General features: G+C 55.2%; 1 protein-coding gene across 1 annotated transcript; it reads right to left on the bottom strand.

Annotated features, from left to right (window-relative positions):
* Positions 1-4,494: 4,494 nt before the first annotated feature.
* On the bottom strand, positions 4,495-21,645 carry LOC119100205 (uncharacterized). The gene is made up of 3 exons (XM_037223315.1): positions 21,347-21,645; positions 11,915-12,068; positions 4,495-4,604 (listed from the first exon to the last, which is right to left on the bottom strand). The coding sequence occupies exons 1-3, from the start codon at positions 21,434-21,436 to the stop codon at positions 4,495-4,497; spliced, it is 354 nt and encodes a 117-aa protein (XP_037079210.1). The 5' UTR covers positions 21,437-21,645.
* Between the last annotated feature and the right edge of the window lie 558 nt (positions 21,646-22,203).

Raw genomic sequence — 22,203 nt, 5'->3', positions numbered from 1 at the left:
CGCGTGGCTCAGCCGGCTGGCTGCGCCCCAGCTTCTGTCCGTCTGTACCACTGGGTTGAAGCGCTGCACCGCCTCGGGTGACAGATTCGGGAGCGTCTCGGACGTCAGCCGCCTCCAGCGTGCCCTGCGGACACGGGTGGCGGATCAGGTCAGCGGTCCGGCGCTCCTGCACGCTCAGCACACGCAGAGAAGGGTCAGCCAACCGCCCCCCCCACCCCCCTGCAGACTGGAACGGGCGGTATCGCGCCTTCGTTTCGTGTCCGCGCAGCCGCCGGGATCTCTCCCTCGCGGAGATACCGCAGTAGTTCCTTTCGTGTCCGCGCCGCCGTCGGGATCTCTCCCTCGCCGAAGAATGCCGCAGTAGTAGTTCCGCCGCACCAGGATTGTCACATCTGCATTCCATGAGCCAGCGACATAAATTCTAGATTTATCGCGCCCGTAACGCGCATCGGGACTAATCACGTCAGCCGCGCCGCGTCTGTATCCGCCGCGCCATTAACGTCGTGTCAGGTGTCGGCTCAGGTCCGGCCGACGCTACGCGCCTGCCGGCCGATAGCAGCAGGGACGCGAACAACAACGCGGGCGGCACGGGTAACGACAGGCGGCGCGGTGGCGGTCGTGGCGCGCCGCCGGTCCCGCCGCCGTACATCACGTCACCAATTATGGCTGCGCACGCACCCGGCCGCTCAGCGCCGCGCCGGCCGACCAGCAATCCCCTGGAAAGTCGTAAAGTTGGCCTGTGCGCCACAAATCCCCCATTACCGGAGGAAATCCCTAAACAAATCTAAGAATTTATGTGAGATTATTGAAGATCAGTTGCACATTGTCCGCGTGGCTGGAGCGGCCATCAAAAACTGGCGTCAGTGGCTTCGTTTGGGGCCATTCCGACAATCCCGTGATGGAGAGCGGCCATTAACTCAGCGGCAGGCAACCGGATATGTTTACTTTCTGGCCGCCTGGGGCTCCCAGTTAAGATGTCCGCCGATTGGCACTCTCAATAAATCGCGAGGTGTGAATCGAACGGCAGTCCGGCCGACGCGCGGCGGAAATGGGCGACCGCTGCCCGGTGGCGCCTGGCGAGCCTGGGACGCGCCGCCGACGACCGCCGAGACTCCAGCGGCGTCAGGTGGGCCTGCCACCGGTGGGCCTGCTGCCAGTGCGGCCTGCCACCAGTGTGGCCTACCACCGGTGGGCCTGCCACCGGCGGGCTTGCCACCGGTGGGCCCGCTACCGGTGGGCCTGCCACCGGTGGGCCTGCCACCGGTGGGCCTGCCACCGGTGGGGCCTGCCACCGGTGGGTCTGCCACCGGGGGGCTTGCCACCGGTGGGCCCGCTACCGGTGGGCCTGCCACCGGTGGGGCCTGCCACCGGTAGGCCTGCCACTGGTGGGCCTGCCACCGGTGGGCCTGCCACCGGTGGGCCTGTCACCCGGTGCGGCCTGCTGCCGATGCGGCCTGCCACCGGTGCGCTCGTGCTGAAGGAAACTCGAGTAACTGGACGAGGACGCCATTATGAGGTCGGGAATGTCTGGTGTTCGGATGAGGTGAGGGCGTGCTGACAGGGCATTTGTGTGGGCCAGCGAGCTCTCAAGCCGGGATCTGTGGGTGGATGGCAAATGAGGCTTCGGCAATCCGAATACAACCGGCCGATATCATCTATATCCTGCTTATTCTGTACTCATATGAGTTCAGTCTAGTAAAAAATGCCAGCTCGCCGCTTCTAAAACAACTGGTGCCCACCCCACTGCCCCGAGGCGTAAGCAATGATAGGCTTAGGGTCCCTCAAAATACACATGTGTACCATGATATATGCCGTCCCATGCTGTCGGTTAGCTTGTTCTTACGTAAAAATCGTCGCTCTCATCTACATAGCAAAATAAGAACTGCGATATAATCAGGGAGAAAAGGCTTCCACACACAAAACTCAGACATGCCAAGTGCGTGAGGGCTGCCAGAAACCAGGTTCACAAACACACACGTTCAAGCCTAAAATGTTTGTGAACGAAGTTTTCTAAATAGGCCTAAAAGGTTCGTTAATCTTAAATTTCGAGCGAAAAAAGTCGGATCGGCTAGGGCACCTCTCGCGGAAAGTAGGTAGCCAGTTCACTCTCAACAATGAAGGAAAGGATGTACGCGATTATAGCACAGCACAAAGCACAGTTCTGGGCTGGGCAAAAAGCACAAAACTGGGCCTACCTTCTCGTCATGTGTATATCTGCAGATCGTTCTGCGCTTCAGATGAAAGGACATACCTGCTCTATGACATCGTGATCAAAAGTCACATTCCATACGGATCGCCACGAAAAGCGTCGTGACGTTTAAAAATTCTTTCAGCCCCTGCACCCCACACAGCGTAGTCCGAGCTATCGTGGCAGTTCGCTTACATCCCGCCGAGCTCGAGCTCCCAAGAACCAACGCGGCGGCGCGGCTGGGTCGGCGCTATTCCGGGTGTGCCAGGGTGGGGCTGGTGACCTGACCCCGGGCGGCGGTGTCAGCTGCCTGCTGTCCCGCCGGCGGCGACGCGGCTGGACCACGGCCGCAGCCGCCGCGGTCACGTCTCGGCAGTGGTGTCAGCGACAACGACCAAGCTTCATCGATACCGACGCCCGTCGTCTCTCACCGGCGCGCTTTACTTTTATATCGACCATCGCAGTAAACCGGCGGCCGCATTACTTTTATCGGCCTGGTTAAAACGTCACGCGGGGACGGTAAATCATCATTTGCGGTCAACCAATCTTTATTATCGAGGTATCATCGCCTCCGTGTCCCCACCAATCATATTTATCGCATCATCAGCCCATTTAATTCCATTGGATAACCTGCCGCTGGCCTGTTTAAGAGATCTCCGAAATGGCGCAAGTTCGAAAACTCATCGATGAATTCAGGAATCGGAGATTAGAGGGCGCGACGAAGGCGGCGACACCCTCTCCCTCTCTCTGAGAGACGGCGGCACCGGCTTCAATATGGCCCGGCTGATGATGCCTTCCCAAGGGGACCGATAGTGGCGAGATTTATCGCCGAATTCCACCCAAAGATGGCGCTAGACGTCGCGTGGTGTGAGGCGTTCGGGTAAATCATTGATGGAGTCCCGGCTGGGGAAGCGACGACATTTAATTGGCAAACGTGCGACCTCGCTAGGAGGGATACTGGTACTGAAGCACTGAAGCGAAGCGTGCGAGGAGGACCACGTGTGCCTAGGCGATTGGACGTCATCGTGTTTAAGTGATTACTATCGTATCTATTGAAGATAGCTTACAGCCCGTTACGCAAGGCTTGAAGCGATGAGCCGAAACATGAGGTGCGTAACCATTATCTGAACCTAAAATATCAAAACTGACTTACAAGAAAACACAACAAAACAATCATGCTATCATACATACGAGGATGTGATGTCCCAAAACTACCGTCGCGCGAAAACGCATTCCTATTAAAATGTGGCACGCAATGATGCAGAACAAAACCGCATCCACAAGAACAAAATCACCAATACAACACTGCAGCTTGACGCATAATACGATCGTGGTCAAGCTCTCTGATGACGTCCAGAGTCTAATTAGCTCCCTGATGACGTCACCCAGCAGGTTAAATGAATGCGAGAGTGCGATGACATCAGACTCAGCTCGGCCAATGTGCGCCTGCCACCACTCACCTTGGCGCAGGGACAGCGGCCAGAGCACCCGAGGGCACCAATCCTAACACCGGACCAGGGCGCACCCTGAATCCGGCCCGCGCGGGGGAGACAGACCTGACTCAGCATATCCGAGGACAGCCACGGTGCTGCGGGACACCATGCCCATCTCGTCCATGCAACAGACGGTGACGACAAGGGTGGCCAGACTCACCTCGTCTAGGGAATCCGGCGGCAGCGCGGCTGCCGACTCACCTCGTCCAGGGGGCAGCCGGCGGCTGTGAGGATGCCGCTGCCATGGCTGGACCAGCAGGCGCAGCAGGCGGTCTTTGACGTCAGCCGCCTGGCGCCCCGTCGGTGTCAGGCGGCAGCACACGTGCAGCGTGGCCGCCGCCACCACGTCACTGAGGATGTCGTGCACAGTGTGCGCCTCGCTGCCGCTCACCTGGTCCAGCGTCAGTGGCTTCCAGTTGCGCAGTGACAGGTACGCTGCCGGCCGGCGCGCCAACCGTCAGCCGGCGGAGACACAGTGACGCAGCCGGGGCGTCGGGTCGAGCCCCGCGCCAATTCAAATGATTTTGACTGTCTGTTAATTCCTCAGAGAGTGTCACAGTACATCAGCCGCTGTTGCCGTTACGCACACCCATTTAAAGCGCTCCATGGGTCATTCAGAGAGTTAGCGGCCGTTCGCCGCACCGCGAGCTAAGCGGTCCACCGCGGCCGTTCCGTCCGCTCGGTGACAAACACCGTCTCGGCGGCGCTGCGCCGGCGCCCCTCACCCGTACTCTCCGGCAGGTTGACGTGCTCCAGGCCGCACTTTTGCAGGCACGGTGGCTGTTATGTCGCTGAATTTCGTCGACGACGGGATTATGGCGTAATCCTCGATGCGACGGATGCCGGCCCGCCGCTCCTGACATCTGGCGGCAGGTCGATGAACTCCACCACAAAGCGGACCGGAAGGGTAGCTGAGCTCGTCACTGAAAGAAAACAGGCAAATTTGAGAGTGGTGCGTTCGATAATTATCTAAAGCTCGGTTACTGTCATGGACAACTTTCAGACACAGGAAAAGGGATCACGACAGAATACTGATGGGGATGGGGAAGAGGGGCGCGTCGCACAAACTAACCTCATAGCACCGCCGATCAATTCTCAATTAGCCAGGTTATCGTTCAGCTACGAGATGAGACGATGATCTCAAAGGAGTGCAAGTGCTGACTGCAAACGAAGCCACACCTAGTAATTGCAATTCTTTGCAACTTTCAATGCGTACACATCCTAACACAATGCATGCATATCAAGCACATATTTCAACAGACGGTCTTAACGTTCAATACGAGGACAGATTGCGTCGAAAATATATCTCTAATGGCACTACTGTGATGCATAAGGGACCCGGCTATCTGCAGCCAACTGCTCCCCGTGGTGTGCCAAGTCTCGAGGAATGAGGAGATTTCGCCGCACTCTCGCCAATCCCCGGCCGTGGACAAATTCGATTTTGTCGGCTCAAATTCGTAAGCTTACCCAATCAAAAATTCATCTCTAAGTCTTCTCACACCAATCCTATTCAGATGGGGTTTAGCGTGGTCGAACCGCGGTCGAGGCATGTGATTCGGCCTCCTTCGGAACGCATTATCACGCGCCCGCGCGCAGTGCTCGATAGACGAGAGGAGCGCGCCCGGGCGCCGGGCGGCTAAGGGGGGTCGCCGAGGCGGCGGACGCCGCTGACACTGCTGCAGCGGAGCGCCGACCTCAGCTGCCGCTGACTATCAGCAACGCCGACCTCAACGGCCGCTGACTATCAGCAGCGTCGACCTCAACGACCGCTGACTATCAGCAGCGCCGACCTCAGCGGCCGCGGACTATCAGCAGCACCGCAGCCACCGGCTGTCTAAAGACCGGACCCGCTTCGGGGATGCAGCGTACTCTGCAGCATGGCTTGGTCAGGAAGGAGTGACGAGGCGACTGGAAATGAGGCCACAAACTAATCTGAGTTCGGAGCTCTTGCCGAACGGCAGCTAATTGGGCGATTAAAACAATAGATAAGTCTTTGAAGGAATACCTGGTGTCCAGGATTGACGTGTAAGACGATGGTACGAGCCAAAACAGTCGCAAGCACGACTAATACGGCCCCTGAGACATGTCGGCACTGCTCTCTCGTGCCAGTCTTACGTATTATGCAAGGCACAAACTATAACCTTTCGGAGAAACGACAAGAGGCAGCTTTATCCTTGATCACTTTTTCCATCAGCCGCCATGAATTCAGTCATCATTTGTATGAACTTGGCGGAATGGGAGCGCGTGGTGCCTGCAGCTCAGTGACTCGGTACCTATCAATGGTTCCCCGTGATACTGTTGATTGTGGATGCTTTATTATCTGTGCACTTGATTCGGGCTGGTGCGTGGCACCCAAGAATAATTTGATTTGGTATGATGTGTTTGCTGACAAACGTCGTTTGCTTGACTGAGCTTCGCCGCGATAGCTCAGTTGAGGGGTCACATGTTCTGGCCATCACGTCACATGCATATACAATCAATGGAAGGCACTCTTCTTGCTACTGTATCGAGCACCGACAGCGGGCACAAGCTTTGTAACTCACATTTCCGTAACTCGTAAAATGCGTAACTCCCTGACTCACATCTGCGTTGCTCGTGAACTGCGTAATCGCAAATGGCGTATCTGCACGGCTCACATATGCGTAACTCGTTAACTACGTTATCACAGCTGCGTACTGCGTAACTCACATCGGGCCACCGTTCACAGCAGGCGGCACAGAAAACGCGCGTAGCAGGAAACGACCGCCTGTCACGCCCCGGTCTCCATTCAGTGCAGCAGTCGCACGGCGGTGACGAGGCCCTGCGAGATGGCTATCAGCTATCGACAGGAGGCACGAGTTGGCGTTGGTCGGCGTTCGTAACCCACAAGCATTACTGCTGTCTCAATCCCCGCCGCTCGGTGTAAATGTGTGCCGCCGAATGACGGGGATTGGAGCCGAGGTCATGGGAAGGGAGCAGCAGCCAGGTACATGGGAAGACATACACGGCCTAAGGCATTGGGCAGACGGAAAACGAAACCTCGACTGAGCAGCCGGTTCCGGTACTCGTGATCCTGACGAGACATTTACGCTGTCTAATTCGCGACTTGACCAGGTTGGATCCCACGCGGCGTGGCCGTTCACTTCCTCGTGCTCGTGGGCCATCACGCGGAGAAAACAACCGAGTCTGACGACGAGTCAGGGTGGACCACAGCGCACGGATATCTGGGGGCGCATTGGGAGCCTGGTCAGCCAAAGGTGGACAGCCGCACGCGGAGAAGAGCGGCCGGTCGATAACAGGAGAGCGCGCCTCTGGCCGCGGCGCTCCGCGATCACACAGGACCCCAGCTGGAGCGGCGTGCTTTCCACGTCACTGTTTTTCCTGTCGCTGCCATTGAGGATTACCAACAGGCAGATTAGAAGCCCCGCAGCTGAATCGGATTAGGGGCATGATTGATGATCGCAGACGACGGCAGATTACCCATAATCCTCTGCCGCCACTCTAATCCTTTTGAAGGGATCGGACCTAATCCGCACATTCAGCTTGGCGAGCTCTAATGTTGGCGCCGGCCGCGGCCTGGCTGGTCTAGGCCGTGCGCAGGCCGGGTACATATGGCGTAACCTACCAACCAAGCGGCTCCGCCGAATCCAGGCTCCTGAAAAAGCTCGTCGTCGCAAATATGCAGCCTCCGGCTCAAAGCGGTGACAGAGATGGGGTTTCTGTGTACCGCGCCAACTTAACTCCCGGCGAAGAGGGGATTTGGAATACGGCCGGATTCATAGGATTTGCTGTAATCCCGACGCAGGGGCATCACAGAGAGTGTTTTTCTGTGATAAACTGGGAATAGGACGGCGACGGCGCGGCGCCAGGCCGCCGCCCCAGCTGCGTAAAAGGATGACGACCGAAGCCATAGGAGACAGCGCGGCGCAGCCGGCTATGCACGCTCCTGATAAGAGAAACGCGTCGAGCGTCGGGCGACGGCGGCGCGCTGGCGGCCGGCCGGGCCGGCGGTGGGGCAGGTCAGGGCAGCGGCGGCCGACGCATCCCCGCGGCCGCCGGCTGCGCGAACGTTCTCGTCCGTCACCAGCACGCTAAGACGCGCAGTCAGCTGACAGTGATAGGCCGCTCAGCAACTTGGGTTTAGCCGCCGCAGCACGTTTGACCGGCGGGGCACGGATCGTTGTAAAAATGTTAATCCGTCTCTCATTTCGAAGGACGCGGCGTATCCGGCTTGCCTGTTTTTGCAGCCGGACCGGGCCGGCCCCAGCACGTCACGTAATAGATCTGCGGATTACAGAGCAGTTACGACGTCCGTGACGGCGATCCGGTCGCTGAATGAACCGGAGCGGTCTCACTAAGCCGGCAAATCTCAGGACCCCGCGCGCGTCCATGATGAATCCCGGACTTCCTCTTCTTCTGAGGACCTATTACGTGCGGCTTAACTTTTGGGCCGGTGAAATTTGGGTTCAGCACGGCTGGCCAGATGCGGTTCCTTCGTTTGCCGACTTAGTCGGCTGGCGGAACTGCGGCCGGATCCCAGCCGCCTCATTATGGGGGATTTTCTAAATACGTCTTTGGTAAATGCCCCGGGATGAAAAGATAATGCCCGCGGTCGATCAAATTCAATGCAGCACTGAGGCACGTGGGCAGTGTGGACCACGGCTACCGTGCCTGGGGAGCGCGGCCACCGGGTCTGTGCTGAGGCACGTGGGCAGTGTGGACCACGGTTACCGTGCCTGGGGAGCGTGTCCACCGGATCTGTGCTGAGGCACGTGGGCAGTGTGGACCACGGTTACCGTGCCTGGGGAGCGCGGTCACCGGGTCTGTGCTGAGGCACGTAGGCAGTGTGGACCACGGTTACCGTGCCTGGGGAGCGTGTCCACCGGGTCTGAGAATCCTGTCCAACGGGTGTGTGGACCACGCCCACCAAATGCGGGCGCGCTATCGACGGCTCGTACTGAAGGTGAGTCGGTTCTCCTCGCATGTTCGCGCTTCAACACCGCCGCCTGAGTCTTGACTCGGACTGCGGACCGGCCGTCATCGCTCATGAGCCGCATCAGAGGGGCGGTCCGCGCGCATGGAGTCCGGGTGTACCTCCTTAGACCCACCCGTGGACCGGCCGGACGTGCCCCCTGGGCCCGAGCCCCGTGCACGCGCCGCACGCCGGCCGGCGGTCCACGTACCGAGCCGGCGGTCCATCTATGGGGACCGGTCCATCTGTGGGGACCGGTCTCGATGACCGCCCGCAGCGCCTGGCGACCGCGGGGCCGGTCAGTTTTTGCCCGGCGGCCTGACCCTGGAGCGAAGCCTCACGCGGCGGGCCGGGTGCACCGGCCGGTGCCAAAGCGGTGCCGGTGGCGGCGGGCAGCGGCCCCGAGCGGGGCCCCATCGGGGCCTCGCCACACGACCAGCTTAGGCGATCAGGGGAAGCGGCGAACTGAGCGCGACGTCGGTGAAATTGCTACAAGAGATGGCGTAGGTGCTCGCTGGGCCCGAAAGGGAGAGGGCGGTGCGAACTGCGTGCGTGTGGACCCACAGCTGGCGTTTCCAGGAACATACCTGGGCGGTTGATCTGATCAGTCAATGTGGTTTATTTTGATATCGGCGTAAGTATGACCAAGCTCAGGAACAGATACAGTCTGGACAGACAATAGCTATTTAGCTCCTGAACCTCCCAAAACTAGGAAGGCAAAACAGAGGACCAAACACAGAGGTGCCACATGGGGCAAACTGGAGCTTGGCTGCAAGCCCTCGACACAGATTAAGGCTACTAAGTCAGCAGCTGCCAATGGCATTTCCCAGTGCTCACCGCAGCGACATTCCTTTCTCCCCGGAAGTTACCTCAGCGCCCCTGGTGGTATTTCCCGACACAAGGACCACACAATCCCTTCTCGCTGCAGCGTCTCACAGCTTTGCCGTGTTAGCGTCCTGCTCTCTCCTATCGTTCCGGATCGGTCACCTCTGTCCTCCCTCCGTCCTCCCTCTATCCTCCCTCTGTCCTCCCCGACGGCGAGGTGTCCCCGCTGAAGCACTGCTGGCTCAGCCCGGCCCGGCCTGTCCAGCTTACTCCCCGATGACAACCGTCCTACAGGACACCGGATCAGTCTGGGTCGTCCACACAAGTCAACCAGGGTCATCCACACAGGTCAGCCAGGGTCATCCACACAGGTCAACTGAGGTCATTCACACGGGTCAGCCGGGGTAGTTCGATATGAACTTGCATTCCGGACTTGGCGTAAGTTACGTTCAGTGGCGTAAGTTACGTTGCTGGGGATTCAACTGACAAGACCCGGGCATGACTGGGATGAAGAGGTAGGCGGGTGGGCGGCGACAGGATCATGCCAGCAAAGAAAAGTACTTGCCGACTGAAGTCCTCAGAGGTGAACGAGTACCATTGGAGTCAAGGGTGGATGCCAACATCTGTTTAGTCTAGCCTATCCAATCCAAACCTTTCAGTCAAAGCCATCAATCAATCCATCAAACCAAGCAAATCTACAAACTGTATTAGGTGTGCAATGAGGGAAGGCCGAGGTCCCCGCGCTGTCCCGCGCCGTAGGGAGGGCGGGGGGGGGGGAAGGGGGAGGGGGAGGGAGGGAAGTCAGCCGTCCGCCCACCGCTGCCGTCGGGGACGGCGCGGCCGGCGGCTCGACTCAGATGGCGCCACTGTCACCCGCCGCGCTGCCGCCGCCCGATCAGGCCTGGCTGGACGGCTTTATTATACGGGACGGGTTTATCGGGACGGTGTGATGGCCGGCGGCGGCGACCATCGCCGCCGGGTCCTCATTAGCCGGCCGGCTATCGGACGTCGCCGGCCGCGCGCGCGCCCAATCCTTTTGTTTACGGACGCCACCGCGGCGCTATCGCCGCACTGCGCCGTTTGCGGCGCGGCTATCACGCCGCATCGCGGCCAGCGCGCCGGCGCGCCGCGCTCCTGCACAAAAACCGGTCAATTAATGATAATCTGGCGCGCGGCGGCCGCTCCTCAGGTGTTTACTCCAGTTCTGACGTGTTTTTGTGCACGTTGCGAAAGTAGTCGTGATTAGGATTATTTATAGAGGAATTATTGCCAGGAATGCGTAATCTGGCCGTCAACAGACGGACAGCGCAACACAGACTGAAGTGCGTGGAGAGCGGCGGTTTTTGCGCTCAGCTGTGCACCTTGCCGTCCGGCTGTTTCGCAGCCGTGTATGCTCTGATTAGATAAATTGGTCATCCGCTGGGTTGTTTGTTGGCCTCGCCTTGACTCAGTGGCCCGGTGTCTTTGTCGGCTGAGAGATGACAGGTGAGACTGCCCTCCCACCAGACCCTCGCGCGGCAGCACAATGCAGCCGCGATGGAGGATAAGGCTGTATCACGTTTCTCCTAAGGCAGATTTGGGAGGTCGGTTGGAGTCAGAGATGAGATGCGTCGCGGCGAATGCCAACTTTCCTGAAATGGTTGTCTCATCCCGGTTTAAACTTATTGATTCTGGCATGACAAAAATAAAGCGGCACGCGACCGAAACTTATATGTGCCATCTTGTAACTGTCGACCCGAGAAAGGATAAATACGATCAGGGAGGGCAGGCGGCTGAATTCTGGGCGCGCCTCCTACAAGTGATTGTCAAAAGAAGCTCTTGGGGTATTGGAGACACCTAACCGAACGACGATCTTATGCAGAGCGTAGCTGTGGAGACAGAAATTTGCCCAAAAGTCCGATCGGCACGTAAGAAACAATTCTAGGACGTAACATTTCACACGCCGTCGCAGTGCAAGCATTAGCGCACTACAAGACCACGTGCTTAAATCACCTAGCTCCAGCCCTTATAGGCTAAAGACTAACCGCTGCAGAGAAAGTCGCAATAGAAGCTTGACAAAAATAGACTCTTGCCAGCTGCCACACTTAAGAGCATGCTATGTTGGGCCTGCACTGAACGTTTCAGCACGCTACATCTAGTTCAGGTTAAGAAAATACTCAATTCCTGTTCCATGAAGCTGTTCATCCCGGTCTTGACGAGCTGTCGTGTTCCTGACCAGCAGTGGGCACCACTGACGAGCTGTGAATGACTCCGGACATGCAACTCTGTGAACCGACCGGACCGGCACGCAACTGCATCCCCGGCGGCGTGACCCCGCGACTTGGCCTGAGGTCACACAACAAAAGGATGCCACCATGTCAATTGTGACCTATCAAGGCTGACCTGAGGTCAGTATTGGCAGGTCAGGTAGTTCTCCAGATGACGCAATCGTGCTAAAAATGCCATGGCATGACTGACCTGAGGTCGTGCTGCAGAGCGGTGCCACCGCGCCGGCCGTGACCTCGGAGGGTGCGGTCGGTGACCCACCGCGACCCGGCGGCCCGCCGGCCACGCCCACGCCGTTGCAGCCCTCCTCAGACCTCTTCAGCGTCGCCATAGTTAGCTGCAGCGGCTGTGGAGGAGAATGGCCGTCGTCAGAATGTGAGGCGACCGAGATCTCTCTGGAGAGGCCGGCTGGACCCGTCAAAACCAGGAGCGGCCCACGAGGCGGAGCGCGAACCGCCAGCGCCACAGGCATTCGGCCGCGCCAGCGCCGCATTTTCGGAAGTCCCGCCTGGACTCACCCGCGAGAATGCCCATGAGCACAAAGCAGGGCACAGAGAGCCAGAGGTGTCCTGCCTGACTACTGGCGAAGAGAATGAATGAGTGAATCAAAACAGGGCGCGATGGATTGAGGTGGGACCCTCGGGGCACATACATGCACGTGGCCGGCTTGATTTTGCTCGTGCAATACCCTTACCCGAAGCATTATTTCCAGAAATGGTGTCATTGATTTCATTCATTTGAGTTGTACGATTGTTCCTAGCGCATTGGTTTGACCCATTCTCGGACCGGCTGTCACATATTCGGATACACAAATCCGGATGTCACTGAGTGCCTGGCTCCGTCGTGTGACTTAACACACGCCAATTTGATCCCCCCACGAGACCTCAAGAACTAAGAAGGCTAGAGACACCAAATGTACAGGATATCTTGATCTGTACGTGAACTCACTTAGGTCAAATTTTGAGCTTCCTAAGTTCAAACAAGTTCAAACTCCAGGCTGGTCTCCAAAGTGCCCCCAAAATCTAGGCAACTGTTTCTAAGCAAGATTTCACAACCCATTTGAGGTCAGTGACCTTGTTTGACCTTTTGAAGGTCATGGTGAACAAAACCATACAAGACTGGTCTGAATTTTGCGTTCAAATAAGCGACAAAGATTACGCTAGGCAGTATGTTCTTAAAACAAATTGTCGAACCGGGTCATCTTAGGTCAATAAGCTTTTCTGACCTCTTAGAAGTCATGGAAGATGTATAATGCGGTTCCTGCTGTCAATAAAGTCGAAATGAGCACCACACACCATCCCATATAGCAAGCCGTAGAGTGATAAATCAGGCTGGTTGTGACCTTGGTCTGACCTTCATACCTGACCTTAGGTCAACATAATTTGCTCATTCAATATTCGTGGCGCCTAAGAAAGCATCTCAGAGATGTATGGCTTCGTCAAACACTCCGTTATTGTATCAGATTGGACGATTCCCTAGAAATTGCCTTCGCTGAAACCATGGCCTAACTTTGATCTGCCATAGGTGAGCGACCTTACATGGTACATCTAAATTTATGATGTCAAACGATCCGCTATTCAGTTGTCTACAGCTATGCAAAATTTGGCCGCGCTGTTCGGAAACCATTCTGGATAAACCTTCGGGGGGGGGGGGGGTCAATTTGACCCCCACCCGAGTGCGTGTTAATCTTTTACTGTGATGATAACATTCACTCATTTCAGAGAGCCAAGAACTCACCAGGTCTAAGAAGCCATACAATTTGCAAAGACATTTTTCTTGTTTGAATCGCTCGTAGCGCAATCGAACAATCATGCATGACATACAAAGCACAGAACAACAATGGACTTCTGTCTGTTGCAAGAACTGACACGGAAACTCGGATTGCCGTGCGACAATTGAGAGGAAAGAAAAAGTTGTGAGATTTCCTATTTTGCCCTACATTTAACTGCAGGAAATTTGTGTGCTCAAACGATCAAAGGCTCTGTGTTCATCTGTGTCAACTAAACAAGTTCGTGAAGAGCGTCATTCAATGTTATAAAATCACGAAGCTCATAAACAGCTAAAAATATACTGAACCATCACCAGGCATCGTAAATACCACTACTGCAGACTTCAGCGACTTCCAAACCAACTGATGCAGATAGATGCACCTGCATATATCTTCATATATTATACATGCATCTGCATATATGCATCATACATACAAATCCACACGGTGACATGACAAATGAAGACTTATTTTCGGCGTGAAAATCCGAACTGTAACGAGGGTGTGAAGTAAACTTATTTAGTTAACAGTCTGTTTCAGACAGAGGCGCAGGACGAAGCGACGGCAGGCGGCAGATGGCCTCGGTGACCTCGCTGTTCACACAGGACGCCTCGGATGGCGTCGTCCGCCCAATAATTCGCCATAATATGTTTAAAAGCAAACATCCACCAATATCAATGGCAACTATGGGTGGAAATGTTAAAGCACTCTCTCTACCTTCTCCTGCGGTAAAAGGGCGCGCATGGGTTTTATCCAGGTTCGAGAATATCTTGAAAGCGGCGCTGATCCTGACAGCTCCTTTCCAGACGCGGGCATCTTGTTGTTGTTCTTGGGCGCTTGCTTTCTGGAGTGTCCTGCGGTAATACCTTAGTTGCCCGATCCTCCGAGATAAGCTTCTCGACTCTAAGCTTCATATAAGTATGCGTGCACCCAAGGGGTTTGTCGAGTTGATTGGCTCTTTTTACCTGAATGGTTTTCTTCCTGTCCACGCGCATGTCTCCATAGTTACCAAAGATACGCTTGGAAAAGAGGCAGGGCGTTAGATTCGTCTCTTTATGCGATTAAAAGACTGCGTCGGATTGCTACCACCTTTTTGAGCCGTCTGAAGGCACCGGAGCGGGCTCTTACCTCATGGATAATTGGGGGTTGGGGGTGGGGGATGGGGGCTCCCTCATCAGGCACGGCTCTGTGCCCACCATCATGCGACTGTGACCTCATCCTTGCTGACCAGGCGGGTACGGTCAGGCACCCGCTGGCCACCCGTGGCAGACGCTGCTGTGCATTCTTGACCGCCTGTGAACAGGAACACGTCTCCCGACAACGACCGCGTATCGTTGCTTCGGGTGGGGCGAGTCAATGGCTCTTACGCGCGAGCAAATCAATGGTTCTCTCTAAAGATCAAACATTGCGACGGCTTAATCACGTGGTTACGTCAGGAATGGCCACAGCCTGTTGCACGTGACTCGCTGTGGTCTTAGCTGGCTGCGAGCCAGATGTTTGTTTGGTAGATTTTGTGGTCAAAATGTCTTTGCAGTGCATCGTATGAGGCCTGGTGGCACCGCATGAGGCCTGGTGGCACCGTATGAGGCCTGATGGTGACTAGTCCAGACTAAGCAACGTCGTCGCAGTTGAGTTTGGGTTTTGGGTTGCATCGCGTTGGGCGTGCTTCTAAAGCATGCAAAGATGTGACTGGCTCCGGTTGTCCCACGCATGGAACCAACACTCCTGAAACGAGTTTCCGCTGTAGCAAGCGAGCCCATTCACCCGAAGCGAGCGAGCTGCTGCACAAATTTGCAAAAGGTATCAGATTCACGGTTATTCACGTATGTAACTGACATACAATATTTCGCAAGGTCTAATGCCTTAAAGACCGTTGTGTTGTATAAGCTCAGGGTCTATACCGCATGTGATGGTTAGCGAAGACTCTGAACCAACTTCGTGATGTTGATGTTCGCTCCCCAGTTTTCCTCACATGTCAAGATGGAGCGTCTCTAGGACATTGCAACTTATGAATAAGTCCAGTGGAACTTTCCACTTTCCCACTTTCCGCGGAACCCACTTTCCGCGGAACGATACCCATTTTTGGCCACTTTACCATGCCGAGTTATTTCAGCATTCCTACACACAGACATTTTGCTCGAGTTTGACACGCTTGCAAAATCAAAACTACATGGCGATCAGTGAGAGTCCATGGTCTTATTCCAGAACTTCCAAGTTATGTCTGCTTTTAAGTGAGAATGCTTGTATCGGGCTTCAATGTGTTGGCATTGGCTTAATATCAGTTAACGCGAGTCTTTTCTCCTAGTAATGGCAAGCGTGGCCGACCCTCGTCCTAACGCTGGATCGAAGGGTGTTGGGTTAGCGTACGGCGCAACGCGGCGTTGCAGTCAGAGGCGGCTAATCAAAATGCACGACCAAAAGCGTTCTACACGGAGCGTGCTGCATATCACATAGAAACACGCCTCTTCAGAGACGGTTTATCACGCCACTTCGCGGGAGTCCGGACGGCGTACCAAAAGCGCCGAGTAGTTGAGCCTTCGCCAGAACCCAGGATGGAGCAAGCTCTCCAAGTTCCCGCTCTGACCAACGCTATTACCTTTGGTCTGGTATGGCTTCCATGAACTAAAGCTTTTCATTCGTTTCCTCACTGGTCACAAAAACGCCGGCACCGCACTCAAAATAAGCTATACCGACGTAAAAAACTTTCGGGTGAACTTTATTTAGGGTTATACAGAGCGCTATCAGAACTAAAAAACTGAATTGTGCGGAACCTTAGAACTGAATGCTGCACACAAGCAGGTGGCGTTTTTAGTTCCGCGGCCGTGGTTGGTGATATCAAACCACGCCTTCGATGGAAGCGGCCACAATGCTAAAATTGGGCTATCCAGTTATACTTTAAAGCAACCATTGTATCGCTAGGAGTCATTGTCACTAGTCAAGCAAATATTGCATCCTAAGGACTGAGACAGTTAAAGATGCAGACAGAACACTGTGCTTACCGGTACTTAAGCCAGCTGTAAGATCACACCACAGCGCGAGAAGCCCTCAGCCCCACACGATCTGAACAGCGAGCGTGTTACCATTCACCACTCGCAGTTGACCTGATAAGGGTACACTAAGTGCGGAAGTGCAGTGGAATGCCTCAGGCCGCCTCTCAAAACATGGCCTCGAAATGGGCAGTGCGCTCTGAAGCATGCATTGCGGATGCGCTCCAGAATCTGTCACAGCCCAGAAATATCCGGGCTACATTGCTCAGCCCACCTATTCAGCTTGCGTCGCAGGTGCTTGCATTTGTACCTGCATCTAATATTCAGGTGGCGCTCCGACAAAACTACCGGCCGCAAATCACTCATTGGAGCAAAGCAGCTAAGACGATGTAAAAATTTACCATACCACCAGACGTTCAACTGGAAAGAAACTATGGGGAAACACTACCATACATCCTGCAGAAGTTACACACCAGTCTTAGATTACCCATAAAGAGTCTCCGAGCCGAAGCAGGCCAGCCCGTCTAGTGGAATCGCTGTTTGACTAGCTGACCAGCAAGAGGACCGGGGTACCGCATTGCGGCCCACTAGCCGGCTCGGACCCTCCCGGCAGCGGACAGGTCACGAGGTCGATGGGATCCACAGGGGTCAAGTTCCTATTCACTTGGGGGGGGGGGGGGGGCTTCACTCTCTCATCCAATCCTAGCTCCAGCCCCCCCCCCCCTCCCCCCATTGCATCGATGACAAAGTGCAGGCTGGGCACCGGTGGGTGTTGTCGCCCTGCTGCCGCTGAATGCCGGCGCCAAGAAAGTTTGAGGTTTCAGTACTTTCCTGCACGCTTTGTTCTCGGTCTTGCCCACTGCGAGAGGATGAGCAGGTGAACAGGCTCGTAGCTCGCTCCTTAGAAGAGGATGAGCAAGTGAACAGGTCGGTGACTTGCTCTCGGCGAGAGGATGAACAGGTAAACAGGTCGGTAGCTCGCTCTCTACGGGAGGATGAACAGGTGAACAGGTCGGTGGTTCACCCGGACACCTATGACATTATGCTGAACCCGGGAAAACACTGGCTCAGTCAGGCCGAGGCCCATCGCATTCAGGGACCGGCGGTGGCTCTCGTTCACAGTCGCGGTGTAGATCTGATTGACAGGAGACTGGACCGTTTGAACTCGAAAGGCATGCCAAAGGGGATGAGCGGGCTTTCAGGACGAGGACCTCCGTTCTCTTGACATTGCCTGTCATGATGGTCGTCATTGCAGACCTTAGGGCATCCTCGCGTGGGTAGTTAGTTCACAGCCTCCTCCGGGTTTAGAGCAACGTCTATCGACTTGTAAGCCCTTCTCTCTCCACGCTGGCTGTCCAGAAACCTCGAGTTCATATCATCAACAGCGAAGCTTTTCGGCGCCATGGAACGACCAGCTCGCTGAGCCTGGTTGTGGACTCTTGGTACCATTATTCCCAAGTCACAACGCCCCGGGCGAGGTGCCGTCGACAAAATCTACGTTTTCTCTGGAGTGAAGCTTGACTTGGCTACTTCGTCTCTGGACCTGGCCGTAGCCAACTTGAAAGAGTTGGTTGGCAAAATTCCCCGCTGCTTTGTCGCCACTTAAGTGCACACACGTTGGCAGTGAGATGCTTGTTGGTGCTCTGTCCACAGAGGTCAAGTTCCTTTTCACTTGGGGGGGGGGGGCTTCACACTCTCACCCAATCTTAGCTCCAGCCCCCCCCCCCCCCAGCTTCAGCTCCAGCTTCCCAGCTTTCCGATAAAAACGTTCCAAATCCCAAAAACAAAACATACGTTTGCGTATTTCGGAAGCGAGTTGAGACATTTTTTTTTTCATGCACGTCCCCAAACCAATTTTGAGAGACTTGGCCACCGTCTGTCCGTCACTTACCGCTCATGACTCTGTAAGCTGTGTTAGTCACAGAAAAACATTACCGCGTAGGATCATCTCTTTGGAACCACCGGTCAATTGTTTTAGTGCATTCTACTGGCCGTCATGCTGCGGTTTTTACTCTATCCGCCCCTTGCAGTTGGTAGATATGAATCGTTTAGCACGCGGAAGCCGTTGCTTTTTTCCTTGGTCCGATAAGCTCCAAATGGCACTGAGCCAGCCACCACCACTGCTTACCCTATGGGGCAGGCTGGCTCGCACCGCGCCCTGCACGGTGGTCAGAGCTGGCTCAAAGAGTTATATAAACCTTCCCTTCGTGACACTGATACAGAACATATAAGCTTTCTTGGATCTCCAACAACCACCAGCGATCCTCTAGTTATGAGAGACCAAACGGCAGAGTTTCCTCTGTTATATAAGACAAGCCCCTTGCATCATGCGCACTTCTGCAGAGAGTCATGAACTTACAAGCCCCTTGCATCATGCGCACTTCTGCAGAGAGTCATAGACTTACAAGCCCCTTGCATCATGAGCACTTCTGCAGAGAGTCATGGACTTACAAGCCCCTTGCATCATGCGCACTTCTGCAGAGAGTCATGGACTTACAAGCCCCTTGCATCATGCGCACTTCTGCAGAGAGTCATGGACTTACAAGTGAGCAAAATAGACAGATAAAAGTAAAGGTTTGGTAATCTTGTAAAGGGCATACGGCATGCATGTTACTACATACCACACACCGCATTTGATGAGAATGCTCGTATGCATGCGGAAAGGAAGCAAACTTTTCGAGTCGGCCGCTAGGTACGTCATACAAATGTATATTCAAAACAAAATACATTTCCTGCACTTGCAGTGTAACACCACTATAAAAGACGGGTTCGACTGACATAAATACAGGCATACTGTCAAAACAGGGATCGAATCATGAGAAGGTTATCACAATAAAAATGATGATGGAGGTGTGGAAATGGATGTAACCACGCCTCTGACTCTGAGGGGCAGATCAGAATTGAAGGGGTCAAACTGGAGTTTTGGCCTTAAAAAAGTTTATGCTTTTTAACATAATCCTTCCCAGTAAATTTCGTCACCAGTATCGCGACTAGATTAAACGAAATATTTTGTATTCCGCCAATGAGAAGTTAAAAATGCTGGAAAATGATCCCAATATCGGAATCAACTGACCCTTAAAAGGCATTTCAGTCGGAAGACATGAAAACACGCAATGCTGGGGAAAGTTAGAGGGAACATAATCACACCCTGCAAAAAAGAGTAAACGTCTCCCCTGCCCACTCCACTGGTAACACTCATTGATGTAGTGAGACTTGGTTATCTGGCTGGATAGGGTACGCTCACCAATAACGCGGGTGGACCGTTGTGATTGCGTGTGACCTTTGACCTGACGGCCGATCGGAGCCGGTCATCGACGTGAAACATGCATCCACTGCAAAATCAACACCAGCGATGACGCATGTGATCACCACTGCACATAGATCCGAACAGTAGCGTTTATACAAACGTTTCTTAACAATCTACACTGAATTCTTGTTTTAGGAAATCGAAATTCGCCATTTTGCCTGGACCAGTTTATTGAGCTGCTACTTGAGTTCAAATTAGAGCCGCATGAGTCCTGCATTTTCTTGCATTTTTTTCGGCCTATATTTCGTCTCACTACAAACTGTAAGCCTCAAACACGCTCTCCGCCTCTGCCGAGCATTGCGGCACCATCAGAGTTGTCTCGCGCTGCTCGGTCCGGCACCCCGTCGCCGACACGACCCACGCCATGTGCCCTGCACTGCTTGGCATTGGAAGCTATGCCTGACGGCGCCCGTGTGACGCGGGTGATCGTGTGGGAGCCAGACGGTGGCGGACGCAGTGGGTCACCATCGCAATTCCTGTTCAATGGCTCCATCATCGTCACCGCCCTCGTTAGGCTATTGGGTACACGCTTGTGAGTGCTTTAGCGGAAACGCAATTCACTACTTTTCAAACCATGCAGCCAACTGTGAGTGCGAGGGTGAGACAGATAAGATATTGATTTAGACGCACGAAATATCGACACAAGTTTGCCCAAATCGGTTACGCCAGCAGCCACAAGGGAGCAAAATATCAACGTAGGAAATGCTGATATAGTGATATAGTGGCATAGTATGAGCAGGAGCCTAAAGACAATGCCCATGCTTTCTGATGGAAGCAGTGGTTAAACCAAATCAACAAGCCTTAGGTACAGAGGTCACAAATGCTAGAAAGCACGCAGAGGTCACAAATATTACAGGTCACGCAGAGGACACAAAAGTTAGCTGCGGCGACCACTTCGGCGGCTGTCCCTCGAAAGCGTCTTCTTCTTCACCCAGTAAGTCTGCTCAATACCCGAGTGCAGCACTCCCTAAAACGCGATGACGTGGACCAACTGGAGTTAAAGAGCCGCGCCAAACCCACCTCTCACAGGGCTTCCGCCGAAGACCATGCTGAAGACGCGTCAAACCGGCTACCAGAACGGCTTCTCTATTTTCCGACGTGTCACCGCCGTGTGAAATGCTGAACATCCACTATTACCAAGCACAACACACGGGGCTGCTCAAACAACACCAGATAGCTGCTCAACGCCAGAGACGCCCCGTGAATAACTCCGTTAGGCCCGAGAACGCTTGCCTACATCACGCCAGTACCAGGAACTGTGCACACCGGGGTGACGTTCCACAGCGTGACATGAGCCGCCGACGTCGCAGCCGGCCCACCGCAGTTACGTTTCAACCTTTGCACGCCAGGTGACACCGGTGGAAAGGTCAGCACCTGTCGGCCTCGCCGTGTCAGACCAGACGGAGCCGTACCCACCAACTGCACTGCAACAGGTGCATTTATCACATATTGTGCAATGATCACCTAGCCGGCGATTGTGGGTGGTGTGAGTGGCTCGTGATGCTGGTAGTGGTCGGGGTGGTGGGGGCGTCGCCAGGGCTGGCGGGGCGCGCCTGACGTACCTCGTTGCTGTTCTCGGAGAGTTCTGCGCGCTGGCAGGCCGCGCTCCAGCCGTCCGTGGCCATGGCCTCCCCCTGAGCCTCCTCCTCCATGGACGCCTGCGGACACAGGGCGCGAGGGGGCGCGCGTCCGGCACGATCGTCAGCTGGCGCACCACGTCCGTCCGGCACCGCGCCCGGCTCGGCAGTGAGCCGCCGCCGCGCCGGCCTGCCCCGGATTATTTCTCAGCCCGATCCCCCTAATCCCACGGTCCTAATCCGACACTTAATCCTGGATTAGGCGGCGGCGGCGGGCCGGGTCAATACGGCCGCCCCGGCCGTCGGACTCGTACGGCTGCTGGCGCGCGCCGCGCGTGGCCGCCACCGCCGCGCGGTGCTCACACCGACCGAGTTCGCGCGAGGCGCGGCGAGACGTGACCTCGCGACACCCGCGCCGCACTGTGACGTCAGCCGCCCCACCCGCGCGGCCTCGAGCCCCGGCGCGGGGCAACGGGCGGGGCAGTGACGCCATGACCAATTATCGGCCACCGCCGCCGGCAGCAGTCAGCCTTGCAGCTGCGGGGAAAGCGCGCTATGACGTTGCGTTGTTAGCGCCAATGCTACTCATAAGACACGTGCACGCTATCAAAAGAACGATGTGCTATGTCGCTTCCCCATCGCGTACGTCATCTTCGAAGCGTGAATAAGAGAGAGAGAGAGAGAGAGAGAGAGAGAGAGAGAGAGAGAGAGAGAGAGAGAGAGAGAGAGAGAGAGAGAGAGAGAGAGAGAGAGAGAGAGAGAGAGAGAGTACAGGAGCATGCAGAGGGGGAAAAATAAACATAAAAACAATGTTCAGGACTAGTATAAGGCCGCAGCACCGT

The sequence above is a fragment of the Pollicipes pollicipes genome, unplaced genomic scaffold, assembly GCF_011947565.3.
Source record: "Pollicipes pollicipes isolate AB1234 unplaced genomic scaffold, Ppol_2.1 Scaffold_4881;HRSCAF=5763_pilon_pilon_pilon, whole genome shotgun sequence".
NCBI classification, from domain to species: domain Eukaryota; kingdom Metazoa; phylum Arthropoda; class Thecostraca; order Pollicipedomorpha; family Pollicipedidae; genus Pollicipes; species Pollicipes pollicipes.
This window is presented reverse-complemented; position numbering and strand designations above follow the sequence as displayed.

Excerpts from the sequence above, each read along its gene's own strand:
- LOC119100205 (XM_037223315.1), bottom strand. The coding sequence starts at position 21,436 with ATGGAGGAGGAGGCTCAGGGGGAGGCCATGGCCACGGACGGCTGGAGC. Across the intron at positions 12,069-21,346 it reads TCTCCGAGAACAGCAACGAG|CCGCTGCAGCTAACTATGGC; the intron begins GTACGTCAGGCG and ends TCTCCTCCACAG. Across the intron at positions 4,605-11,914 it reads GCTCTGCAGCACGACCTCAG|TGACGAGCTCAGCTACCCTT; the intron begins GTCAGTCATGCC and ends GTTTTCTTTCAG.